Source organism: Pelophylax lessonae (assembly GCF_965119305.1).
Source record: "Pelophylax lessonae genome assembly, chromosome: 4".
Lineage (NCBI taxonomy): Eukaryota > Metazoa > Chordata > Amphibia > Anura > Ranidae > Pelophylax > Pelophylax lessonae.
In genome coordinates, this window is record NC_138771.1 from 263971393 (window position 1) to 263991824 (window position 20432).

The window sequence follows — 20432 nt, forward strand, 5'->3', positions numbered from 1 at the left end:
GTGGGCGGCGCGCACGCGCCGCCGGAGGCTCGCTCCTGCTATATTCAGTCACAGCGGGAGTCGGGCCAGGGGAGGAGCGGCGGTGATCACCGCCACTCTTCCCCGATCGTCGGGGATCAAGTGTGAAGATCCGCCCGCTTGTGTAAACAAAGCGGGCGGATCCCCTAAGTGACAGGCAGGGACAGATTGCAGGATTCAGCATAGCTGAACCTGCGATCTGTGCCTGTGTCACACAGTCCCCTCCCCCCACACACGTCAGTAAGCACCAGGCATACATTAACCCCTTGATCACCAATAAAAGTTAACCCCTTCCCTGCCAGTGTAATTTTTACAGGACAGTGCATATTTATAGCACCGATTACTGTAGTAATGTCACTGGTACCCCCAAAAGTGTCAAAAATGTCAGTCAAGGGTCCGATCTGTCCGCCGCAATGTCCCAGTCCCGCAAAAAAAAAATCGCAGATCGCCGCCATTACTAGTTTAAAAAAAAACAATAAAAATGACATAAATTTCCCGTAGTTAGTAGCTGCGATAACTTTTGCGCAAATCAATCAAAATTATTGCGATTTTTTATACCAAAAATATGTAGCAGAAAACAAATTGGCCTAAAATGTTAAAAAATTTCGATTTTTACATTTTTTTTTGGGGGGGGGGGAATTTCTTATAAAAAATGTGAAAAATATTGTTATTTTTTCAAAATTGTCGCTCTTTTTTTGTTTATAGCGCAAAAAGTAAAAATCGCACAGGTGATCAAATACCACCAAAAGAAAGCTCTATTTTGGGTACAGCATCGCATGACTGCGCAATTGTCCATTAAATTAACGCAGTGCCGAATCGCAAAATATGGCCTGGTCAGGAATGGGGTAAAATCTACCGGTCATAAAGCGGTTAAAAATACGCTCATTGAGAATTTTTTTTATCAAAGACATGCAGCTAAATACATTTTGGCCTAAATATATGACAAAAATTGAATATATTGGATATTTTTTAACTGTCAAAGTAGAAAAATATTGTTATTTTTTCAAAATTGTCGCATTTTTTTATTAATATCGCAAAAAATGAAAAGTGCAGAGATGATCAAATAAAACCAAAAGAAAGCTCTGTTTGTGGGAAAAAAAGGACGTAAATTTTGTTTGGGTACGGCGTTGCATGACCGCGCAATTGTCAGTTAAAGTCGCACAGTGCCGAATCGCAAAAAGTAGCCTGGACGTAAAGCAGGAAAATCCTCCGGTCCTAAAGTGGTTAAAATAAAATAATATCAATAGCATCACATAAAATATAGCACACTGATTATGCAGGAAGAATTTAATAGGAAGCCACTATAGGGCAGATTTACAAAAACTACAACAAATGAAGAACAGTTTTACCTAACAACCAGTTTCATATACTAATGAATCATTTACATTCTTTATTGCTATGGGTCATTTAATTCAAGTGTGGGTTTTCTACAATACTGTTTATACTTTTGCACAATCAAACAGTTTGAGCTGACATGACCCTTGTCCTGTACAGCATAGAACCATTTGTTCAAGGTATTTGCACAGCATACCTGACATGCTTGGAATAGTTTATGTGCATATCAGAAGAAAGAAAGAGCTTTCAAATGACTGATCTTTCCAAAATTAAGTTGTTTTATTTTTTTTTTTCAGTTTTTCAGTTTGTTACTGTATTGGCGCTTTTCCACTGCGAGTACGGCTCAGCTCCACTCGGCACTACTTGGCCCAGCTCGGCTCAGTTTGCTTTTCCACTGCGTGGTACAAGTCGGCACGTTTCAGCACTGTATAGGCTCTACTCGGCTCGGTTTGCTTTTCCACTAAAGTAGTAAGTGGGTGAGATTACAACGATTCTCTGACCAATCAGTGGCTAGTAGTGACAAACAATCAAGGATTGTGGGATATGGTATAGGTACGGCCCCCTTGGAACCCCAACCGAGGTGGGACTGTTTAAGCGAGCCGTACCATGTAGTGGAAAAGGGCCGCTGTACCAAACCATACCGAACCGTTCAAACACGTACCATGCGGTACTATGCAGTGGAAAAGTGCCAAAGCGAGCCATACCAAGCCGTACCCTGCAGTGGAAAAGCGTCATATGTATCCACTTCCTTCGCCTGTTTTAGTTCCATACTTTCTGAATAGCAAAAGCCAAGCTGCCTACACAGTTGGAAAGAATTTTTAAAGCTTACCCCAACATTTCATATTTCTGATATGTGCATGCTTTACCATGTACTTGTATTAAAAAGTATCCTGTTCACTGTATAGTAAGAAGAAAATACACAAACCACCACAGCGTACCACAAGTCCCAGCTTCAGTATCCAGAATCAAGGGAACCAACTGAATCATAGAGTAATAGAATCCTGCAGCTTTCACAAAGGAATCCGGAGTGATCCAGTGCAGCTCAAACAACAGAAATAAGGAGCGGGGGATCCAAGTTAGAATAAAAGCAACTGATTTATTGGCAAAAATGTATAGCGCACTTACAGTTAAAATCTTTTAGATCGACGTGGAAAGCACAGGACAGCATAACAGACACATAACCAGGCTAAGCTGAAGTGGCAGCAACTCCCAATCTAATAGCTGGCATACAGGGATCTTGCTCTGACAGCTGTCAAAAGAAGCGCCAATAGACAGCATCTTTAGCCCCTAGCTGTTGCTTCGTGGTAACCTCTAAGTGAAGGGTATAGGGTGCGGTAACGTTTCGAAGGACGCAGTCCATTGGCACTTTATTTGACAGCTGTCACAGCAAAATCCCTGTATACCGGCTTTTAGATTGGGAGTTGCTCCTACTTCAGCTTAGCCTGGTTATGTGTCTATCCTGGGGCCCTCTGCTTCACATGCTGATCTAATAGATTCTAACTGTAAATGTTCTATAAATTTTTTGACAATAAATCAGTTGCTTTAATTCTAGCTTGGATCCCCCGCTTCTGTTTTCCTGTTTTTCTCTTTGTGCTGCTTCCTTTTTGTGAAATACCTGGTGTTTCAAACTGACCACGCTAGGTATGAGAGTCAATTCATCTCAACATGGTCAGTTTTCTGGCTTTGCTGGGAGAACAGAGTGCCTGTCCTCCAATGGCCAAGACTTGTGCTGGCACACCGCCCTACACAGCCATTCAATGGGAAGATCAGTGTAATACTGTTTCTCCATCCCTAGCTCTCCAAGTCTCTTATGCAGTGCAGGTGAGAACAGATTATGTGATCACTAAAAAGAAAAAAAAAGTATTTATAATGACATATACTTATATACATATATATATATACACACACAAACACACAGTATCTCACAAAAGCGAGTACACCCCTAAGCGAAAATGTCCAAATTGGGCCCAATTAGCCATTTTCCCTCCCCGGTGTCATGTGACTTGTTAATGTTACAATGTCTCAGGTGTGAATGGGGAGCAGGTGTGTTAAATTTGTTGTTATCACTTTCACTCTCTCATACTGGTCACTGAAAGTTCAACATGGCACCTCATGGCAAAGAACTCTCCTAGGATCTGAAAAAAAGAACTGTTGCTCTACATAAAGTTGACCTGGGCTATAAGAAGATTGTTAAGACCCTGAAACTGAGCTGCAGTACAGTGGCCAAGAACATACAGCAGTTTAACAGGACAGGTTCCACTCAGAAAAGGCCTCGCCATGGTCAACCAAAGGAGTTGAGTGCACGTACTCAGCGTCATATCCAGAGGTTGTCTTTGGGAAATTGACGTATAAGTGCTGCCAGCATTGTTGCAGAGGTTGAAGGGGTGTGGGGGTCAGCCTTTCAGTGTTCAGACCATACGCTGCACACTGCATTAAATTGGTCTGAATAGCTGTCGTTCCAGAGGGAAGCCTTTTCTAAAGATGATGCACAAGAAAGCCCACAAACAATTTGCTGACTATAAGCAGACTAAGGACATGGATTACTGGAACCATGTCCTGTGGTCTGATGAGACCAAGAAAAACTGATTTGGTTCAGATGGTGTCAAGTGTGTGTGGCAGCAACCAGGTGAGGATTATAAAGACAAGTGTGTCCTACCTACAGTCAAGCATGGTGGTGGAAATGTCATGGTCTGGGGCTGCATGAGTGCTGCCAGCATTGGGGAGCTACAGTTCATTGAAGGAACCACGAATGGCAAAATGTACTGTGACATACTGAAGCAGAGCATGATCCCCTCCCCTCAGAGACTGGGCTGCAGGGCAGTATTCCAATATGATAACGACCCAAAACACCCCTCCAAGACGACCACTGCCTTGCTAAAGAAGCTGAGGGTAAAGGTGATGGACTGGCCAAGAATGTCTCCAGACCTAAACCCTATTGAGAATCTGTGGGGCATCCTCAAACAGAAGGTGGAGAAGCACAAGGTCTCTAACGCCCACCAGCTCTGTGATGTCGTTATGGAGGAGTGGAAGTGGACTCCAGTGGCAACCTGTGAAGCTCTGGTGAACTCCATGCCCAAGAGAGTTAAGGCAGTGCTAGAAAATAATGGTGGCCACACAAAATATTGACACTTTGGGCCCAATTTGGACATTTTAACTTAGGGGTGTACTCACTTTTGTTGCCAGCGGTTTAGACATCAATGGCTGTGTGTTGAGTTATTTTGAGGGTACAGCAAATTTACACTGTTATACAAGCTGTACACTCACTACTTTACATTATAGCAAAGTGTCATTTCTTCAGTGTTGTCACATGAAAAGGTATAATAAAGTATTTACAAAAATGTGAGGGTGTACTCACTTTTGTGAGATACTGTGTGTGTGTGTGTGTGTGTGTATATATATATATATATATATATATATATACATATATATATATATACAGTATATATATATATATATATATATATATATATATATATATACAGAAAAGTTTTGTCTTTCATTTCTGTTTTAAGCTGAAGCGGTTGTTTTACTGGGTAAGGGTTCACATAAACTTAACTACTTGCCGCCCGCCCGCCGTCAATTGAGCGGTGCGACCATTATCCTGGGAAGACGTCATATGACGTGATCCCAGGAAACAGGGCAGGCGCGCGATCGCGCACGCGCCGTCCTGCACTGCCGGTGTCGGGGTGTCCCCGGGACACCCCCCGTCACCGGCAGGGGGGAAACAGCCAATGGGCGTGGCTGTTTCCCACGTGATCGGCTGTGTTCCAATGACACAGCCGATCACAATGGAGGCGCCCGGGAGATGACCGCGCATGCGCGATCGGGAGCACGCAGCGCGGTCATGACGGTGGCACTGTGTTCCGTAGGAACACAGCTGTCACCGGCAGTAGTAAACAGTCACTGACAGTGACTGTTTTCTAAGTGATCGGCTGTGAATCCAACATCGCGCAAACAACGCATGACGCCCAAAAAAGGTACAAGAGTTTCTTTGGGGCGTCATGCATTGTTTGCGTGATGTTACCTCGATTCGGCAGGCGGAAATCGCAGCAACATCGCACAGCGTTTGGGGTGCTATTGCAAATCACAGGCAACGCACAGGCGTCCAGCGATTTGCAATGATTTCTGGATCGCGGGCGGAATCGCAGTGATTCTGCCCACGATCGCTACGCTCACATGTGGCGTTCACCGGTCACCAGAGACTGACATCAGTACCGCCGTGCACCATCGCCCGTCACCTGTCACCCATCAGTGACCATCGCCCGTCACTTGTCACCCCATCAATCACCGTCACCTGTCACCCCATCAGTCATCGTCACCTGTCACCCCATCAATCATCGTCACTTGTCACCCCATCAGTGATCGTCACTTGTCACCCCATCAATCATCGTCACTTGACACCCCATCAGTGATCGTTGCTTGTCACCCCATCAATCATCGTCACATGTCACCCCGTCAGTGATTGTCATCTGTCACCCCATCAATCATCGTCACTTGTCACCTCATCAATCATCGTCACCTGTCACCTCATCAATCATCACCTGTCACCTCATCAATCATCGTCACCTGTCACCCCATCAGTCATCGTCACCTGTCACCCCATCAGTCATCGTCACCTGTCACCCCATCAGTCATCGTCACCTGTTTGCCATATACATGCAATCACTTACTGACTGCCTAACGACTATATGCGTCGGCCATTAAAAGCTAAATACTGGGGTTAAGGCAGCAGATAGCCCCCATAACCCCGGTATTTTTTGAAACGGCGGGCGGTCGGCTTTCAGATAAGGGTGGTCCCAGTGGCGGATTCGCAGCGGAATTACCTTTACGGTGCAGGGAAAGAGGTGCCCCCCCCCCTCCTGCCGCGTCCCAGACGTTTTCCCAGCTTACCGGACCCGCCGGCAGCGGGGAAAACTATCCGGTCCCGGATCCTTAGAGACAGGAAGTCGAGTGAGGGCAAGATGGCCCTCACTCGACTCTATGGTCTTGGAGGACCCGGAGCTACGTCAAAAGACGTTGCCTAGCAACCGGTTTAAAGGGCCGCTTTTTTTTTTTCCTCTTTCAACAATTTTTTTTTTTTTTCTTTTTTAGTGTAGTTGTGAGGTGTGAGGTCTTTTTGACCCCAGATCTCACAATAAAGAGGACCTGTCATGCCTATTTCTATTACAAGGGATGTTTACATTCCTTGTAATAGGAATAAAAATGATCAAAACATTTTTTTTTTAAACTGTGTAAAAATAAAAAAATAATAAATAAAATAAATAGGAAAAAAAAAAAAAATTAAAGCGCCCTGTCCCCGTTAGCTCGCGCGCAGAAGCAAACGCATACGCAAGTCCCGCCCACATATGTAAACGGTGTTCAAACCATACATGTGAGGTATCGCCGCGATCATTAGAGCGAGAGCAATAATTTGAGCCCTAGACCTCCTCTGTAACTCTAAGCTAGTAACCTGCAGAAATTTTTAAAATGTTGCCTATAGAGATTTTTAAGTACCAATGTTTGGCGCCATTCTGTGAGCATGCGCAATTTTGAAGCATGACATGTTGGGTATCTAATTACTCGGCGTAACATTATCTTTCACATTATGGAAAAAAATGGGCTAAATTTACTGTTTTCTTATTTTTTAGTTCAAAAAAAGTGATTTTTTTTCAAAAAAAACGCATTTTGAAGACTGCTGCGCAAATATGGTGTGATAAAAAATATTGCAACGATCTCCATTTTATTCTCTAGGGTCTCTGCTAAAAAAATATATATAATGTTTGGGGGTTCCAAGTAGTTTTCTAGCAAAAAAAATGATTTTAGCTTGTAAACACCAAGTGTCAAAAATAGGCCCAGTCTTAAAGTGGATAAATGGACAACTTTGTGTAAAGCGCTACTTGGATGTTAGGCTTATGTATGTGGCCAGGCTGTGTAAAAGTGTTACACATGTGGTATCGCCATACTCAGGAGGAATAGCAGAATGTATTTTGGGGTGCAATTTTTGCTATGTACATGCTATGTGTTAGAAATATTGCATAAATGGACAGCTTTGTGTAAAAAAAATGTGTTTTCATTTTCTTTCCACATTTTCCAAAAACTTGTGGAAAAAAATGACATATTCAAAAGACTCATTATGCCTCAAAAATTATACGTTGGGCTGTTGGCTTTCCAAAATGGGGTCATTTTATGGGGGTTTCCATTGTCCTGGTGCTCCAGGGCCTTCAAAAGTGCGATAGGTTGTCAGGAAATTATATGTGTAATTTGTGCTCCTAGAATTCCGGAGGGTGCTACTTGGATGTTAGGCCTCTGTATGTGGCCAGGCTGTGAAAAAGTCTCACACATGTGGTATCGCCATACTCAGGAGGAGTAGTAGAATGTGTTTTGGGGTGTAGTTGCAAGTATACATGTGCTGTGTGAGAGAAATAACCTGTTAATACCGCAATTTGTAAAAAAAATAAAAAGTAAAAAAAATAAAAAAAAAAATCTTCATTTTGCAAAGCATTGTGGGAAAAAATTACAACTTCAAAAAACTCACCATGCCCCTTATTAAATACCTTGGAATGTCTACTTTCCAAAAAGGGGTAATTTGGGGGGTATTTGTACTTTCCTGACTTTTTAGTGTCTCAAGAAATGAGATAGGCCTTCAGTACATCAGGTGTGAGCAAGTGTGATCAATTTTCAATGATTCGCACCATAGCTTGTGGACTCTATAACTTTCACAAAGACCAAATAATATACACTTACTTGGGTTATTTTTACCAAAGATAAGTAGCAGTAGAAATTTTGGCCAAAATTTGTGAAGAAAAATTACTAATTTGCAAAATTTTATGACAGAAACAAAGAAAAATGTGTTTTTTCACAATATTTTCAGTCTTTTTTTATTTATAGCACAAAAAATAAAAAACCCAGTATTGATCAAATACCATCAAAAGAAAGCTCTATTTGTGTGAAAAAAAGGACACAATTTTTGTATGGGTACAGTGTTGCATGACTGAGTAATTCTCAGTCAAAGTGTGAGAGCGCTGAAAGCTGAAAATCGGTCTGGGCAGGAAGGGGGTGAAAGTGCACTGTAGGCAAGTGGTTAAGCAAACGTAGACATCTTATCTTACTAATGAAAAATCCTCTTACCTGCAGTGTGTCTTTTCCCGTCACAGCAACAAGTTGTCCAGTGCCATAGTGAATACTATATGTCTTTCCAATATGCTCATAGGATGTGGACAGGAAGGACTTGAAAGTATTATGGACAGCTAGAAAGAAACAAGTCACTTTATTTAGACTAAACCAAGGACCCTGCATTCACTATATCTGGTCTCCCACAGTACACAGAACATGGAAATGCAATTATTTTAGTAAATATAAACTGCTAAATACCTTTTCTCATCAGCAGTATATAGCAGTCTTGTGACTTCTATCAGTGTCTGGTTAAAGCTTGTAGGAGGAGTTTTCATTCTACTCTGACTGTCCTATGAGGCTGCAGGACTCCTGACCCTCTGTCTGGACAGTGCTGATTGGACCTGTGCTGATCACATGCACCCTCCCAAGAAAAAAAGCTTTCTAGCAATACATACCAAACTGAGCATGTGCAGAATGACTCCAAAGGCTCTGTACTATCAGTAGATGGATTGGGGACAGTAGAAGAAGGGGAGGATCAGAGAAGACAGGATTAAACAGCCTTTTTAGAAAATACAGAGGAGTAACCCCTTAGGTTCCACATTGAGTATATTAAGCATGCTTTACTGCATATACAGACTGGATTTATTGTTGTGGGTTTAGTAACACCTTAACTGTGTAATGTGTTGGTGCTATATAATACAGGGAATATATGAGACTGCAATAATAAAACCATTACCTAGGTAATGAATATATAAGAAAAAAGATAAGGTACATTTATTGATACGATGGAGGGAATCACTAATGGAATGCCTTATAGTTCTGCCATGACAGGTTTGTTTTTAATTAAAATCAACTTAGACTGGAGAGAAGTTGTAATTTAAATTGAATTGCACTTGGAATTCCCATTAGCTTTAAAGGGTAAGTTCGCCTTTTAGTAAAAAAATAATAAATGCACATTTTTCGCAGGTTAAAAATGTACATTCATTTATTTATTTATTTATTTTGGAGCCTGTAAAGCATTGCAGCTGCAATCAGCAGATCACCGGTGCCATGCAGGTCTCCTTCAGATCTGTCAGTATATCTATGTACCTGTACATCCCGTATGGGCAAGCAGATACAATCTGACCAGAAGAAATCAATGAACTACCATGGCGCTCCACAGCATGGTAGTTCATTAAGAACAACAAGCTGACAACTGCAAAGACCTCAGGTACTGCTGCCACAGGGAGGGGGGCAGCGGGTTGTGGGCAGTGGCTGCAGCATTGGGGGGAGGCCCCCCGCCAGAACACTCCTTTCTGCGCTCTCAGCTATAGGCTATAAAAGCTGATCGGGACCCGGTTTCCCAGCATGCTTTTCCAGCTTCTGTCAGACCAGCTACCATACACATTGGAGCAGAAAGAAACTAACATGTGTAAAAGTACAGTAAAGAAGATAATAGAAGACTTACTGCATGCTTCACTGATACAGTAAGAGGAAGGGACCCAAAAATTGGAAGACCCTGTGTCAAAGACCACACTAAAGTTTTGAGGGGGAGTTCCAACACTGATTCTTCCATAGTACTGAGCCTGGAATGAGAAATCTACTGCATTACTGTGTTACATTGTCTCTTTATGTATAGCACATGTATAAAAAAATATAACTACTCCTATAATAATCAAGCACTTTCATCAGTATTGATACAGTTTCTGCTAGCTGGAAATTTTCATACATAATATTTAAATAAACATTGATTTTAAAAATTCAGTATTTATTTATATTATTATTTGTATATCTATTTATTATATTTATGTTGATGTATTTTATTTAATGCATTGCTATTTTTAGAGTAATGTATTGTGGTTTTGCATATATTTCCTTTTTCTCTTATGTCATCTTATTTATTGTGATCCGGACAAAAAAAACAATAATAAAATAATATAAAAAAAAATGTAAACACTTCAGTAACTGCATTTTACACCACCTTCTTTTTCAGGTATTTTTTCTGTTTTCAGCGCTGTGATAGGTTGACTGATAACTACTCTGTCATGCAACACTGTACCCAGCTAAATATTGCTAAATATTTTTTTTTTTAGACAGAAATGATTTATTAACTACTGGTTTGGCACTTTAAATCCTCCAAAATCAATCCTACAACATTGGTGGTCAGTAATATTTTAAAACTGCCAAACCCTCCACCTTGAATTGCAGTCTTCCTCTGCTGCAGCCTTGATTTAGAGCAGAGGCATAGGGGATGTGCCAGGCATTTATAAATGTATTTTCAGAATATCTGTCCGCATAGGTTGCCATTTAACTACAATGAAGGGGGCAGGAGGATAGTAAAAAAAATATATATTTTTTTAGTCAGATAATTAGAGAAATTGTATATTAATGTTTTGTGTCTCATATGCAACCAGCAGGGGTAGTTTTTTTCATATATTTGCCTGGTAATCCACATCTGCTATGCCTAAAGAAACCTGGTGTTGGCACACACAATGGATTGGGTCAAAAAAGCAGCCCATTCCTAACTTTCCTCCCTCTTTCCTGATGTTTTTATTCAGCTTCAACCAATATTTAAATTAGAGAGAAACATGCAAAAAGTTTCTGCTATGCTCTCTCTTTAGAAAACCCATAATGCTCTTATGATCCATGTGTCAATGGTGTATTATGCATTAAATGTTTATTTGTAAATCAAAGGTCTTTTTATAAACCACAAAAAAAAGATAAAGTAAAACATTAGGGGGATAGTAAAAAATATATATTTTTTAGTCAGATAAATGGAGAAATTGTATATTAATGTTTTGCGTTTCATATGCAACCAGCAGAGGGAGCTTTAGTCTCTTTTTCATATATTTGCCTGGTAATCCATATCTGCTATGCTAAAGAAACCTGGTGTTGACACACAATGGATTGGGTCAAAAAAGCGGCCCATTCCTAACTTTCCTCCCTCTTTCCTGATGTTTTTATTCAGCTTCAACCAATATTTGAATGAGAGAGAAACACGCAAAAAGTTTGCGCTGTGCTCTCTCTTTAGAAAACCCATAATGCTCTTATGATCCATGTGTCAATGGTGTATTTAGCATTAAATGTTTATTTGTAAATCAAAGGTCTTTTTAAAAAACACAAAAAAAAGATAAAGAAAAACATTAGTTTAAATGTAAAGAATTTTTACATTTTCTCTAAACTATTATATTTTCCCTTCAATAGTGCTTTCCCTTGGTGCATTTCAAAATGTCATGTGTATTTGTTAGTCGTACTACTTTATATTCACAGAGTGTTTTCTTTAGCCCTAAATATCACACAGCAGCAAACGCAAATAAATGTTCTATAGATTTTACAATCATATCATCACAAGTGATTACATGCTTTTACAACAAACAACCAACCATTTGTCATTTTATCTTAAAAAAAAAAAAAAAAAATGTGCAATTTAATCACCCAAATTATCTTCCAGTTTACATATTTGTCAGTTTACATATTTGTGCCGGTTCCTTTCTACCAGCCATCATAATCTCTTGCAAACCCATAGATTTTCCTGCACAATAGCTTCAGTTGAGTATTTATAGAAAGATGTCAGTGTCACATTCCAATGTGTTTGGTATAGCAGACAGAGGTATTGCAATGCTATTTAGGCTGCCCTGAGATGTCTGGGACTTCCTAACAAGTACACAGATTGATATACGAGGTGACGGGGGATTGTGTCAGACGTTTGACATTAAACTAGCTATGTGGTACTCACAACACTTGAAATGTTGTGCTAAGGGCTGTTTCAAGCATTTTTTCCAAAGACAGCTATTAGGGCACAGGTTTTCACCACCAAGACTGTCTGTGTTAAATTTTTGGTGCCATAATATTATAGCTGCTAGTATTACCGAGATGGCATTACCATTACACTATAGTATTGATTGGCATATTTGTACAAATTTTGCTTGAGATTTAGTTGGGATTAAGATAACGTGGCAGGTTAAGGATTAGGTTTAGGTTAAAACTGTGCCCAATCTAAATTCCTCAAATGCTTAGAGTCAGGTGCCACATCTTCTCTAATCCTTGCTGCAGCAGAGTAATGAAGAGGGGAAACAACCAGACTGGTAGACAGTGCTAGATCACCATATCCCATTAGTGGAAAAGACACCAGCGAGGGATGGTAATTGTGCAGTTAGGTGGGTGGATTGGAGGCATTACATTTATGTGAATGCATGTTTTGTTTTTTGTTTTTTCGTCCAAAGATGAGTTTTAAGAATTGGGATGAGACTAGAAGGCAGTAACTGATTAATGCTCTTATAATACATTGTTCTTACATCAATTTTTTTATTTAAGCTTACCTTAAAAAAAGTATTAACAGAGAACTACTATCTGAATTCTCCCTTTGGATAGTGTTAGCATTGCTAAGAGGTGTGTCTAAATCTAACACAAGCAAAGTAATATTTTATTATTATGCTGCTATATAATCCACTGGCATGTCCCCCAGAAAAGTTTGCCAGCTGATTAACTGCTTGTAGTGTCTTAGCTGATTATTTTTGTGCTCACATGGTGGATATACAGTATATTTCTATTGTAGAGCTCCTTGGTAGAGTCATTTGGAAAAAAAAAAATTAATTTATCGCTTTGTGAAATAACCATGGAGCTCATGTTCACATCAGTGTTCTCTTTTTATATAATCTGTGTTTATAACACTTAACAATAGAGACAAAACAGTTCACATATTTGTATATCCAGCTCACTTGATTATACAGTAGATGTCACTACATACAATGTTTGGGACTAAAACATTTATGATATGAAATCTCTTACCTAGAACAAGCCAATAACACATGATGCTGTAATTACTTTCTAAATTGTTGTGTAGCTCCCTCCTCCTAGTTAGGTTGCTAAGTAAAATTAGTTTTGGTTCCATTGTAGGTAATGGAGCAGTGTTTGAATATTTTTGTCTGCTGGTTTTTGAGGCTGGATGTTTAATCTCTTCCACCTGCTTCTGGAAGAAGCTTCTAGAATATAGGGCAGGGAGAGTCAGAGAGCAGGTATGAATATTGGTCATGCCCCAGCCAGTCACTGGAAGGAGGCATCCAGAAGGTGGCTGTGGGGGTGATATATGTTTAGGAAGCCTGTGCAGAGTGTTCTTTTCCCTCCGGGGGTTCTGGCTCTCTTGGGGCTTTTGCCCCTGAAGGAAGCTCCACTAAGACAAAAAACTGCAGTCTGGGCCTCCAGAGGATCTACCTGTGGATGATGGGTGGCAAACCGCTCCTGAGACACTGTAAGCAAAGACGTTGCTGGGGACTAGTAGTTGTGAAAGTGCCAGAAAGGAACTAAGTGCCAGAAGTGACTATATTGACTTATGCTGTAGGGTTTTAGATATATGGCCATTCTCTACTACCTCCAGAAAAGCTACTATTGGAAGATGTGTTCTCCTATCATTTCTACTGGTAATTTTGAAGTATCCTGTGACCCTAAACCTCTCTCCTGTTAAAGTTTTTTAGCAATAAATTCTAAAAGATTTACCCTAGACTGAACCTGAGTTGTCGGTGTGTGTGTGGGCTTTACTTGTGTGGCTGGAAGCCTCTATACTATGGTGGGAGACTTTGGCACAATCTCAGTGACCCCTTCTGGAGTAAACACTACAGTTGTTTTTTAAACTTTAGGCTTTCTATGTGCATTTTATAAGAGAACAATAAGGGTTTAGTGTCCAGATCCCTCTGTAAACCTAATACTTCAAATTCTGACTGCATGCCTAAAGGTCCTACAAATGTCACCCAGACCCTGGAGGAAATGATACAACTATGAATATCTCCATATATCTATTGAGAACAAGCCCCATTTGGCCCTCAGTTGATTCAGTGGTTTCAGCTTATTATTAAATTACTATTTTCCACAGCGAACCTCTCAGTCACCCCCTGTTTTCAAAAAAACATCTTCCCTAGGTCCGAACCACGGAAACCTACCTATCAGAGCCTTAGAGGATGAGTCTTCCTTAGGGAATACTTATCATATATTCTATTGCGAATCTCAGCATTGTGTGTGAGTAGGAAACTGTATATGGACTAGCAAGGGTGCATGAGCCAGGTTTATTCCTAATTCTCAAATTCTAGTATACTATACACAACCCTGCTATTTCATTATAGTAAAGCTGGAGAGCTGTTTTTTCTAGGGGTGCTTGAAAAAGGTGTATTACTCACCTTATCCCTGGTTCTGGCAGGCTCCAGTGCTGTTCTCAAGCTCCAGGTTGAGGACATCCCTTGGCCTCATCATATGCAGTGCAGAACTCTTATCCCTGTGAAGAGGTGAGCATATGACCACGGCTTAGAAAAGGTGCTCTGGGGGACCAGTTGCAAGGATTGAGGAAACCTGCCTGAGCCAGCAATAAGGTATGTATCACTATCCCTGCATCTCTAGACTAAGCAAGCATTTAATCTTTGCAGAGAAGGTGTAGAGTTTGTATGCTCGGAGTCCACCTTTAAGTGGTTCTAAAGGCAAGGCATTTTTGCATGAATGCATACCCTGCATTAGGGGTAAATTTTTTTAACAGCTGTATTGCCCCTACACCTCACTTAATATTTACCTATCTCCTACCTTGATCCAGCACTGTGCCCATCTGCAGTGGAGCTGGTCTCGGTTTCTCTCCTCACAGGACACAGAGGCAGCAGCGGGAGCCATAGGCTTCTGCTGTTCTCAATAAAATACTAGGAGGAGGGAGCGGGGGGCAGGGCTGAGCTGCACTGTGTGGGTCTATGGGTGCACACAGCCCAGCTCAAGAGCAATCCTGCAGGTGTGCCCCTTTAGCAAGCAGCTTGTTGTGGGAGCACACAGAGAAGATGAGGAGCCGAAAGCCCTTGTGGGGGACCCCAGAAGCGGAAGTCGGGGGGCTTCTTTGTGCAATACCATTGTACAGAACAAATAGGTACTGTATATCATGTTTATTATTTTAATATTAAAAAATAAAAAACCTTTACAATCACTTTAACACTTTAAGAGGATATAGCACAGTTTTCATACATTTATTAGGTTTATATTCTTATGTTCTATATCTTTTGTACTATTTATAAAAACAATATCACAGAGCATTACAGTATTCTATAAAAAGTGAGTACAGGAAAAGCTGTTTGCTTCCAGGTTATCTCTCTCTAACTGAAACTGCATATGACCTGTCTGTTCAGGCAGGAAGGAGTAGTAGAGAGGGGTGAGCTGCTCTTTTGACTCCTTTAGCTGTGTGTATAATTTTAACCTAGTATTGATAAACTCTGTAATAAAAAAAAAAACCTTGTAAACAAGCCCAGATAAAAGTGGAAATAGGCCATGTTGTCATAGTTCAATATTATATAATTGGTTATTAATAAAAACACAGCGCAAAAATAGGTACGCCTTAAGTAAAAGTGTTTATTAATAACCTGTTTGAGATCGTAAGATTATGAACAGCGGCATTTATAGGTTTGTTTAATCCCATAGCGCAGGACACACAGTTTTTTCAATATTATATAATATCTGCACAATTAAAAATATGCTTATACCTGATAATTATAATTGTGAATACCATATGATGAGTTTATAGTTTGTGCTGTATAATTCATTTTAGCTTTGTGACTAACACCATGAGAAAATCGGAAAAAACATTTGGTATGAGGCACGATCGTTCGATTTTCGTATAGTGTGTACACAACTTTCGCCATCTGATTCCGACTTTGCAAATTACAATTTCCAAAGGGACAAACTTTAATGATTTTCACGTAATGTATACTATTTTCGTATAAGAAATATTATATACGAAAGTCTGCGCATGATCAGAAACATCAAATTAAAAAAAGCCTTTGTCGTACGAGAATTTCCATACATTATTTCTTTCCTCAGTTCCGACTTGTTGTGAAACATCAAGGAAAACCGGCCGATCGTTCACCCGATTATCTTATAGTGTGTACCCCACTTTAGCCAGTTAAAGTAGCAGAAAATAAAAGTCGTCCTCGCTAAGATAAAATTGTATCCTGTTTTTTTTTTTATAGAAGGACAGGTATCAAATAGAGTTTGAGAAATGACAGCTATTCATAGCAGAAAGAAGAAGTATTTATTCCTGTGTAGTCTGGTTTCCATCATGATGTTACCTCATTCACTTTAAATACTACATATTTATGTTAAATGATTCCTGTTTAAAATAGGTCTTTTACAATGTATTTAAATGAACAGACATAATTTATTGTGTCTTCCACTGTAAAATTTACATAAAGCAAGACTTTCTCACAGAAATACATGTTACTATTGGGATAGTATAAAGCTAATATGTCCGGGGAACATATAGAAAAAAAGTTTCCCCCATTGGAATGGGACTTTAAAGACAAAAATTGGAAGATCTTATCTGCTTTATATGGCCATATCCCTAATGTATATATAAAAAAAAGTTTCCCCCGTTGGAATGGGACTTTAAAGACAAAAATTGGAAGATCTTATCTGCTTTATACGGCCATATCCCTAATGCATATATAAAAAAAAGTTTCCCCCGTTGGAATGGGACTTTAAAAACAAAAATTGGAAGATTGTATCTGCTTTATATGGCCAAATCCCTAATGCATATATAGAAAAAAGTTTCCCCCGTTGGAATGGGACTTTAAAGACAAACATTGGAAGATCTTATCTGCTTTATATGGCCATATCCCTAATGCATATATAAAAAAAAGTTTCCCCCGTTGGAATGGGACTTTAAAGACAAAAAGTGGAAGATCTTATCTGCTTTATATGGCCATATCCCTAATGCATATATAAAAAAAAGTTTCCCCTGTTGGAATGGGACTTTAAAGACTCAGAGAGTAAACATGTACTTGTATTAAAAAGCTATCATTTTATTTGTAGAAAAAGTTTTATACATACACAAAAATATCAAAAGGTTATACACAGTAAAAGTGGGGTACAATATTGCTCAATGCAAAATCACACAATATTACTGTGAGAGTCAGCATGCAGAGTTTGAATAAGCAAATTTGACACGTTTCAGAGTTCTAAGACTCCTTCCTCAGGGAAATATCTGCAGTGTGATGTTGGTGTGGTCTAAGGATAAAAGTCACATCAAATTAAACAGAAAACTTAATTTACATACATAGGCATCATATGACAATATATATGGCAAAAAGTGGGTCCAGAAACTGATACTTACAAGGTATCCCCACGATCTGGCAGGATCAATCGCATAAAAACAAAAAATGATTACAAAAAACTGCCAACACATCCAGAAATGTCCTCCTAAGATGGTAAGGGAGGAGTGGGTGGAAGCCTTGGACCTGGGCGGTCAGCTGAGCGGTCTCCGCCAAGGTCCACTCTGAAACGCGTCAGTTTGCTTATGCAACCTCTGCATGCTGACTCTTGCAGTTATATTGTGTGATTTTGAGCAATATTTTACCCCAATTTTACTATGTGTAACTTAATGATATTTTTGTGTACGTAAAAAACCTTTTCTACAATAAAACTAGAAAAAAACTTTTTCTGCAAAAAATGTTTTAGATCTTTATTACAAGTATATGTTTACTCTCTGAGCCTTTAAAGTCCCATTCCAACGGGGGAAACTTTTTTTTTATATGCAAAAGGGAAGTGGCCATATAAAGCAGATACGATCAGATACAGGAACAAAACACTAAGGGGTTGATTTGCTAAACGGAAATAGACTGTGCACTTTGCAAGGTGCAGTTGCCCTCTACAAGTACAGTTGCTCCAGAGCTTAGTAAATGAGCAGAAGCTCTGCTGACTTCCATCATCCAATCATGTGCAAGCAAAAATGCTGTTTTTTTTTTTCTTATTTTCCTTGCACGTGATTGGGTATTCTTTGCAAAGTGAAGCCTTACCTCGTTTACTAAGCTCTGGAGCAACTGCACTTGCAGAGGGCAACTCCACTTTGTAAAGTGCACAGTCTATTTGCCTTTAGTAAATCAACCTCTCATACTCTACAGATGCCAACATTCAAACCATTCCTTTCACACGGGCTTTCCGCCCCGCGGACTCCGTTTTATTCAATGGGGATCGATCCACCGCTCCCCGCTGAGCAGGCGGATGACAGGTTTGTCTCCACTCATTTTTTAGAGACAGACCTGTCCGATCCCCGATCTCCTCTATGGGAGATCGGATGAAAACAGGCTGCCTGTCCGTTTTCATCCGATCCGATCCAATCCTCCAGACAGATGGAAAATAGGGTTTCCATTCGTCTGGATTTCACGGACAGGATCAAATTGGATAGCAGCGGGTGTCAGCGTACATGTCACCGCTGACATCCGCTGCCCCATAGGGGTGCATGGAGCATCCGATCAGGTCTGCCTGAAAAACTGACAAGCGGACCTGATCGGAAAGCCAGTGTTAAAGGGGCCTTAATGGTACTGAAAAGAACAGTTTTTCTAGTTAATTACACAAGCACAGTCTTTGTCAGTCTGTCTTCATCAATATCTGACTATGTTTGTCTGTCTCAGCCTATGCACATAATTGTCACTCATACTGCGTGTATCCATCCCAGTCTTTGATAATGTGAATATTAATATATTGCAAAGAATGCTGTACTCCCACACTAAAATATTAAAACTGAATGCCAGACAAACAGCTAAATATATAGGTGAGGTACGTATGAGAGCTGTAATTTCTGCTTATATATTTGTATTTGTGCCTAAAAGTTCCTGAGATTTACACTGTTCTGCCAGACAGCATAGCCAGGATGGTTGAAAAAACGGGGGTGAACCTGCGCTTAGGAATGTGTTCTGTCTTAAGCTCAATATATGAATTGATAAACAAGTTATTTGAATTAGTGCAAAAATAAGTGCAAAAATTTAAATTATAACCAAAATTAATTAATTTAATTTAATTAGGCTGCTGCTGATAAAAAGGAATAAATTCCCTTAATTTGCACATAGATAGCCAGGATGGTGCCCGGACTTATCACTTGTGCATTTAAGCAATACAGCTTGGTCACCTCTGTGCCCCCAGCCTGCACCCTAACAATAAAAGAGCCATAGCACAATATTGAAATAATCCCTCTGCTCTCTCCTCCTGTCAGCATATTCTTTGTAAGCATCTATAATTGCACCAGATCTTGAATGGCTCCAGGTGATGCCCCTCCTCCTCTGCTGGACAGTGGGAGTGGACCAGACTGATATTAAAGCAGATCCCCCCCCCCCCCTTAAATATATGACCTCTTCTCCAGTTCTCTGTATGAATAGCACTTTCCTTTACCTTTTCTTGCCTAGGGGAATGATGTGCACTGTCCTCCCTTTGACTTCTGGAATATGAATGTCATATATTCCTCTCATTGAGTGAAGGAGGAGGGGGCAGGGCTAGAAGAGCATCATTGAGATTTGCGTCGGCTAAAACCCGGAACAGCCAGCAGCCTTTTGATGGCGTCACACCAAAACATGGCGGCGCTGCCAGAAGAGAAGAGGGTCTTAGCTGGACAACGCTGGATCCGCTCAGTGGGTGCATGAGTATCTGAAATGTGCAAAACTCATCACCAGGTAAGAAGGGGTTGTAAAAAAAAAGTGTGAGGGGAGAGTAAAAATCTGCTTTAACTACTTGCCACCAAATTACGTACCTGCTACGTCATTTGACTTCAACTGATGCGTTGCCTTTTTTTTTAGAGCCGACGATCGGCTCTCCTGTAATAACAACCGGAGTGGCTAACTAGCCACTCGATTGCTATTACAAGCAGCGGGAGGGGATGCCCCCCTCCCACCACCTACGCAGCTCTCTCAGCCTCTCCCGTCCAACTGGGAGACCGGAACTACTAGCCAGCACTTCCGCTGGCTAGTTGGAGATTGATACAAAGCTGGAATCAGCTTTGATCGGGTCTCCACTATGGTAACCCAGAAGCCATTTTTTGAAAGTCAAAAGAATTCAAAAATGCAGATCTTGGCATTGTAAATGCTTTCAAGTGCAAATGAGGAATTACCATATGCCTATTGCTGTCACAAGGATGTGTACATTTCTTTTTGTGACAGCAATAAAAGTATTAAAAAAAAAAAATTAAAGCAACAGTGTAAAAAAAAAAAAAAAAAATAAAATCAGTCCCA

The 20432-nt window shown here is 40.2% G+C and overlaps 1 protein-coding gene across 1 annotated transcript in view; it reads right to left on the minus strand.

Annotated features, from left to right (window-relative positions):
• Positions 1-20432, minus strand: part of LOC309555245 (cathepsin E-like) — a 58437-nt gene that overhangs the window by 24354 nt on the left and 13651 nt on the right. Inside the window, exons 3-4 of the mRNA XM_082257143.1 lie at positions 9893-10010; positions 8461-8579 (exon numbers count right to left, since the gene is read on the minus strand). Coding sequence (XP_082113269.1) covers positions 8461-8579; positions 9893-10010 — 237 coding nt within the window. The remainder of the gene's footprint in view (positions 1-8460; positions 8580-9892; positions 10011-20432) is intronic.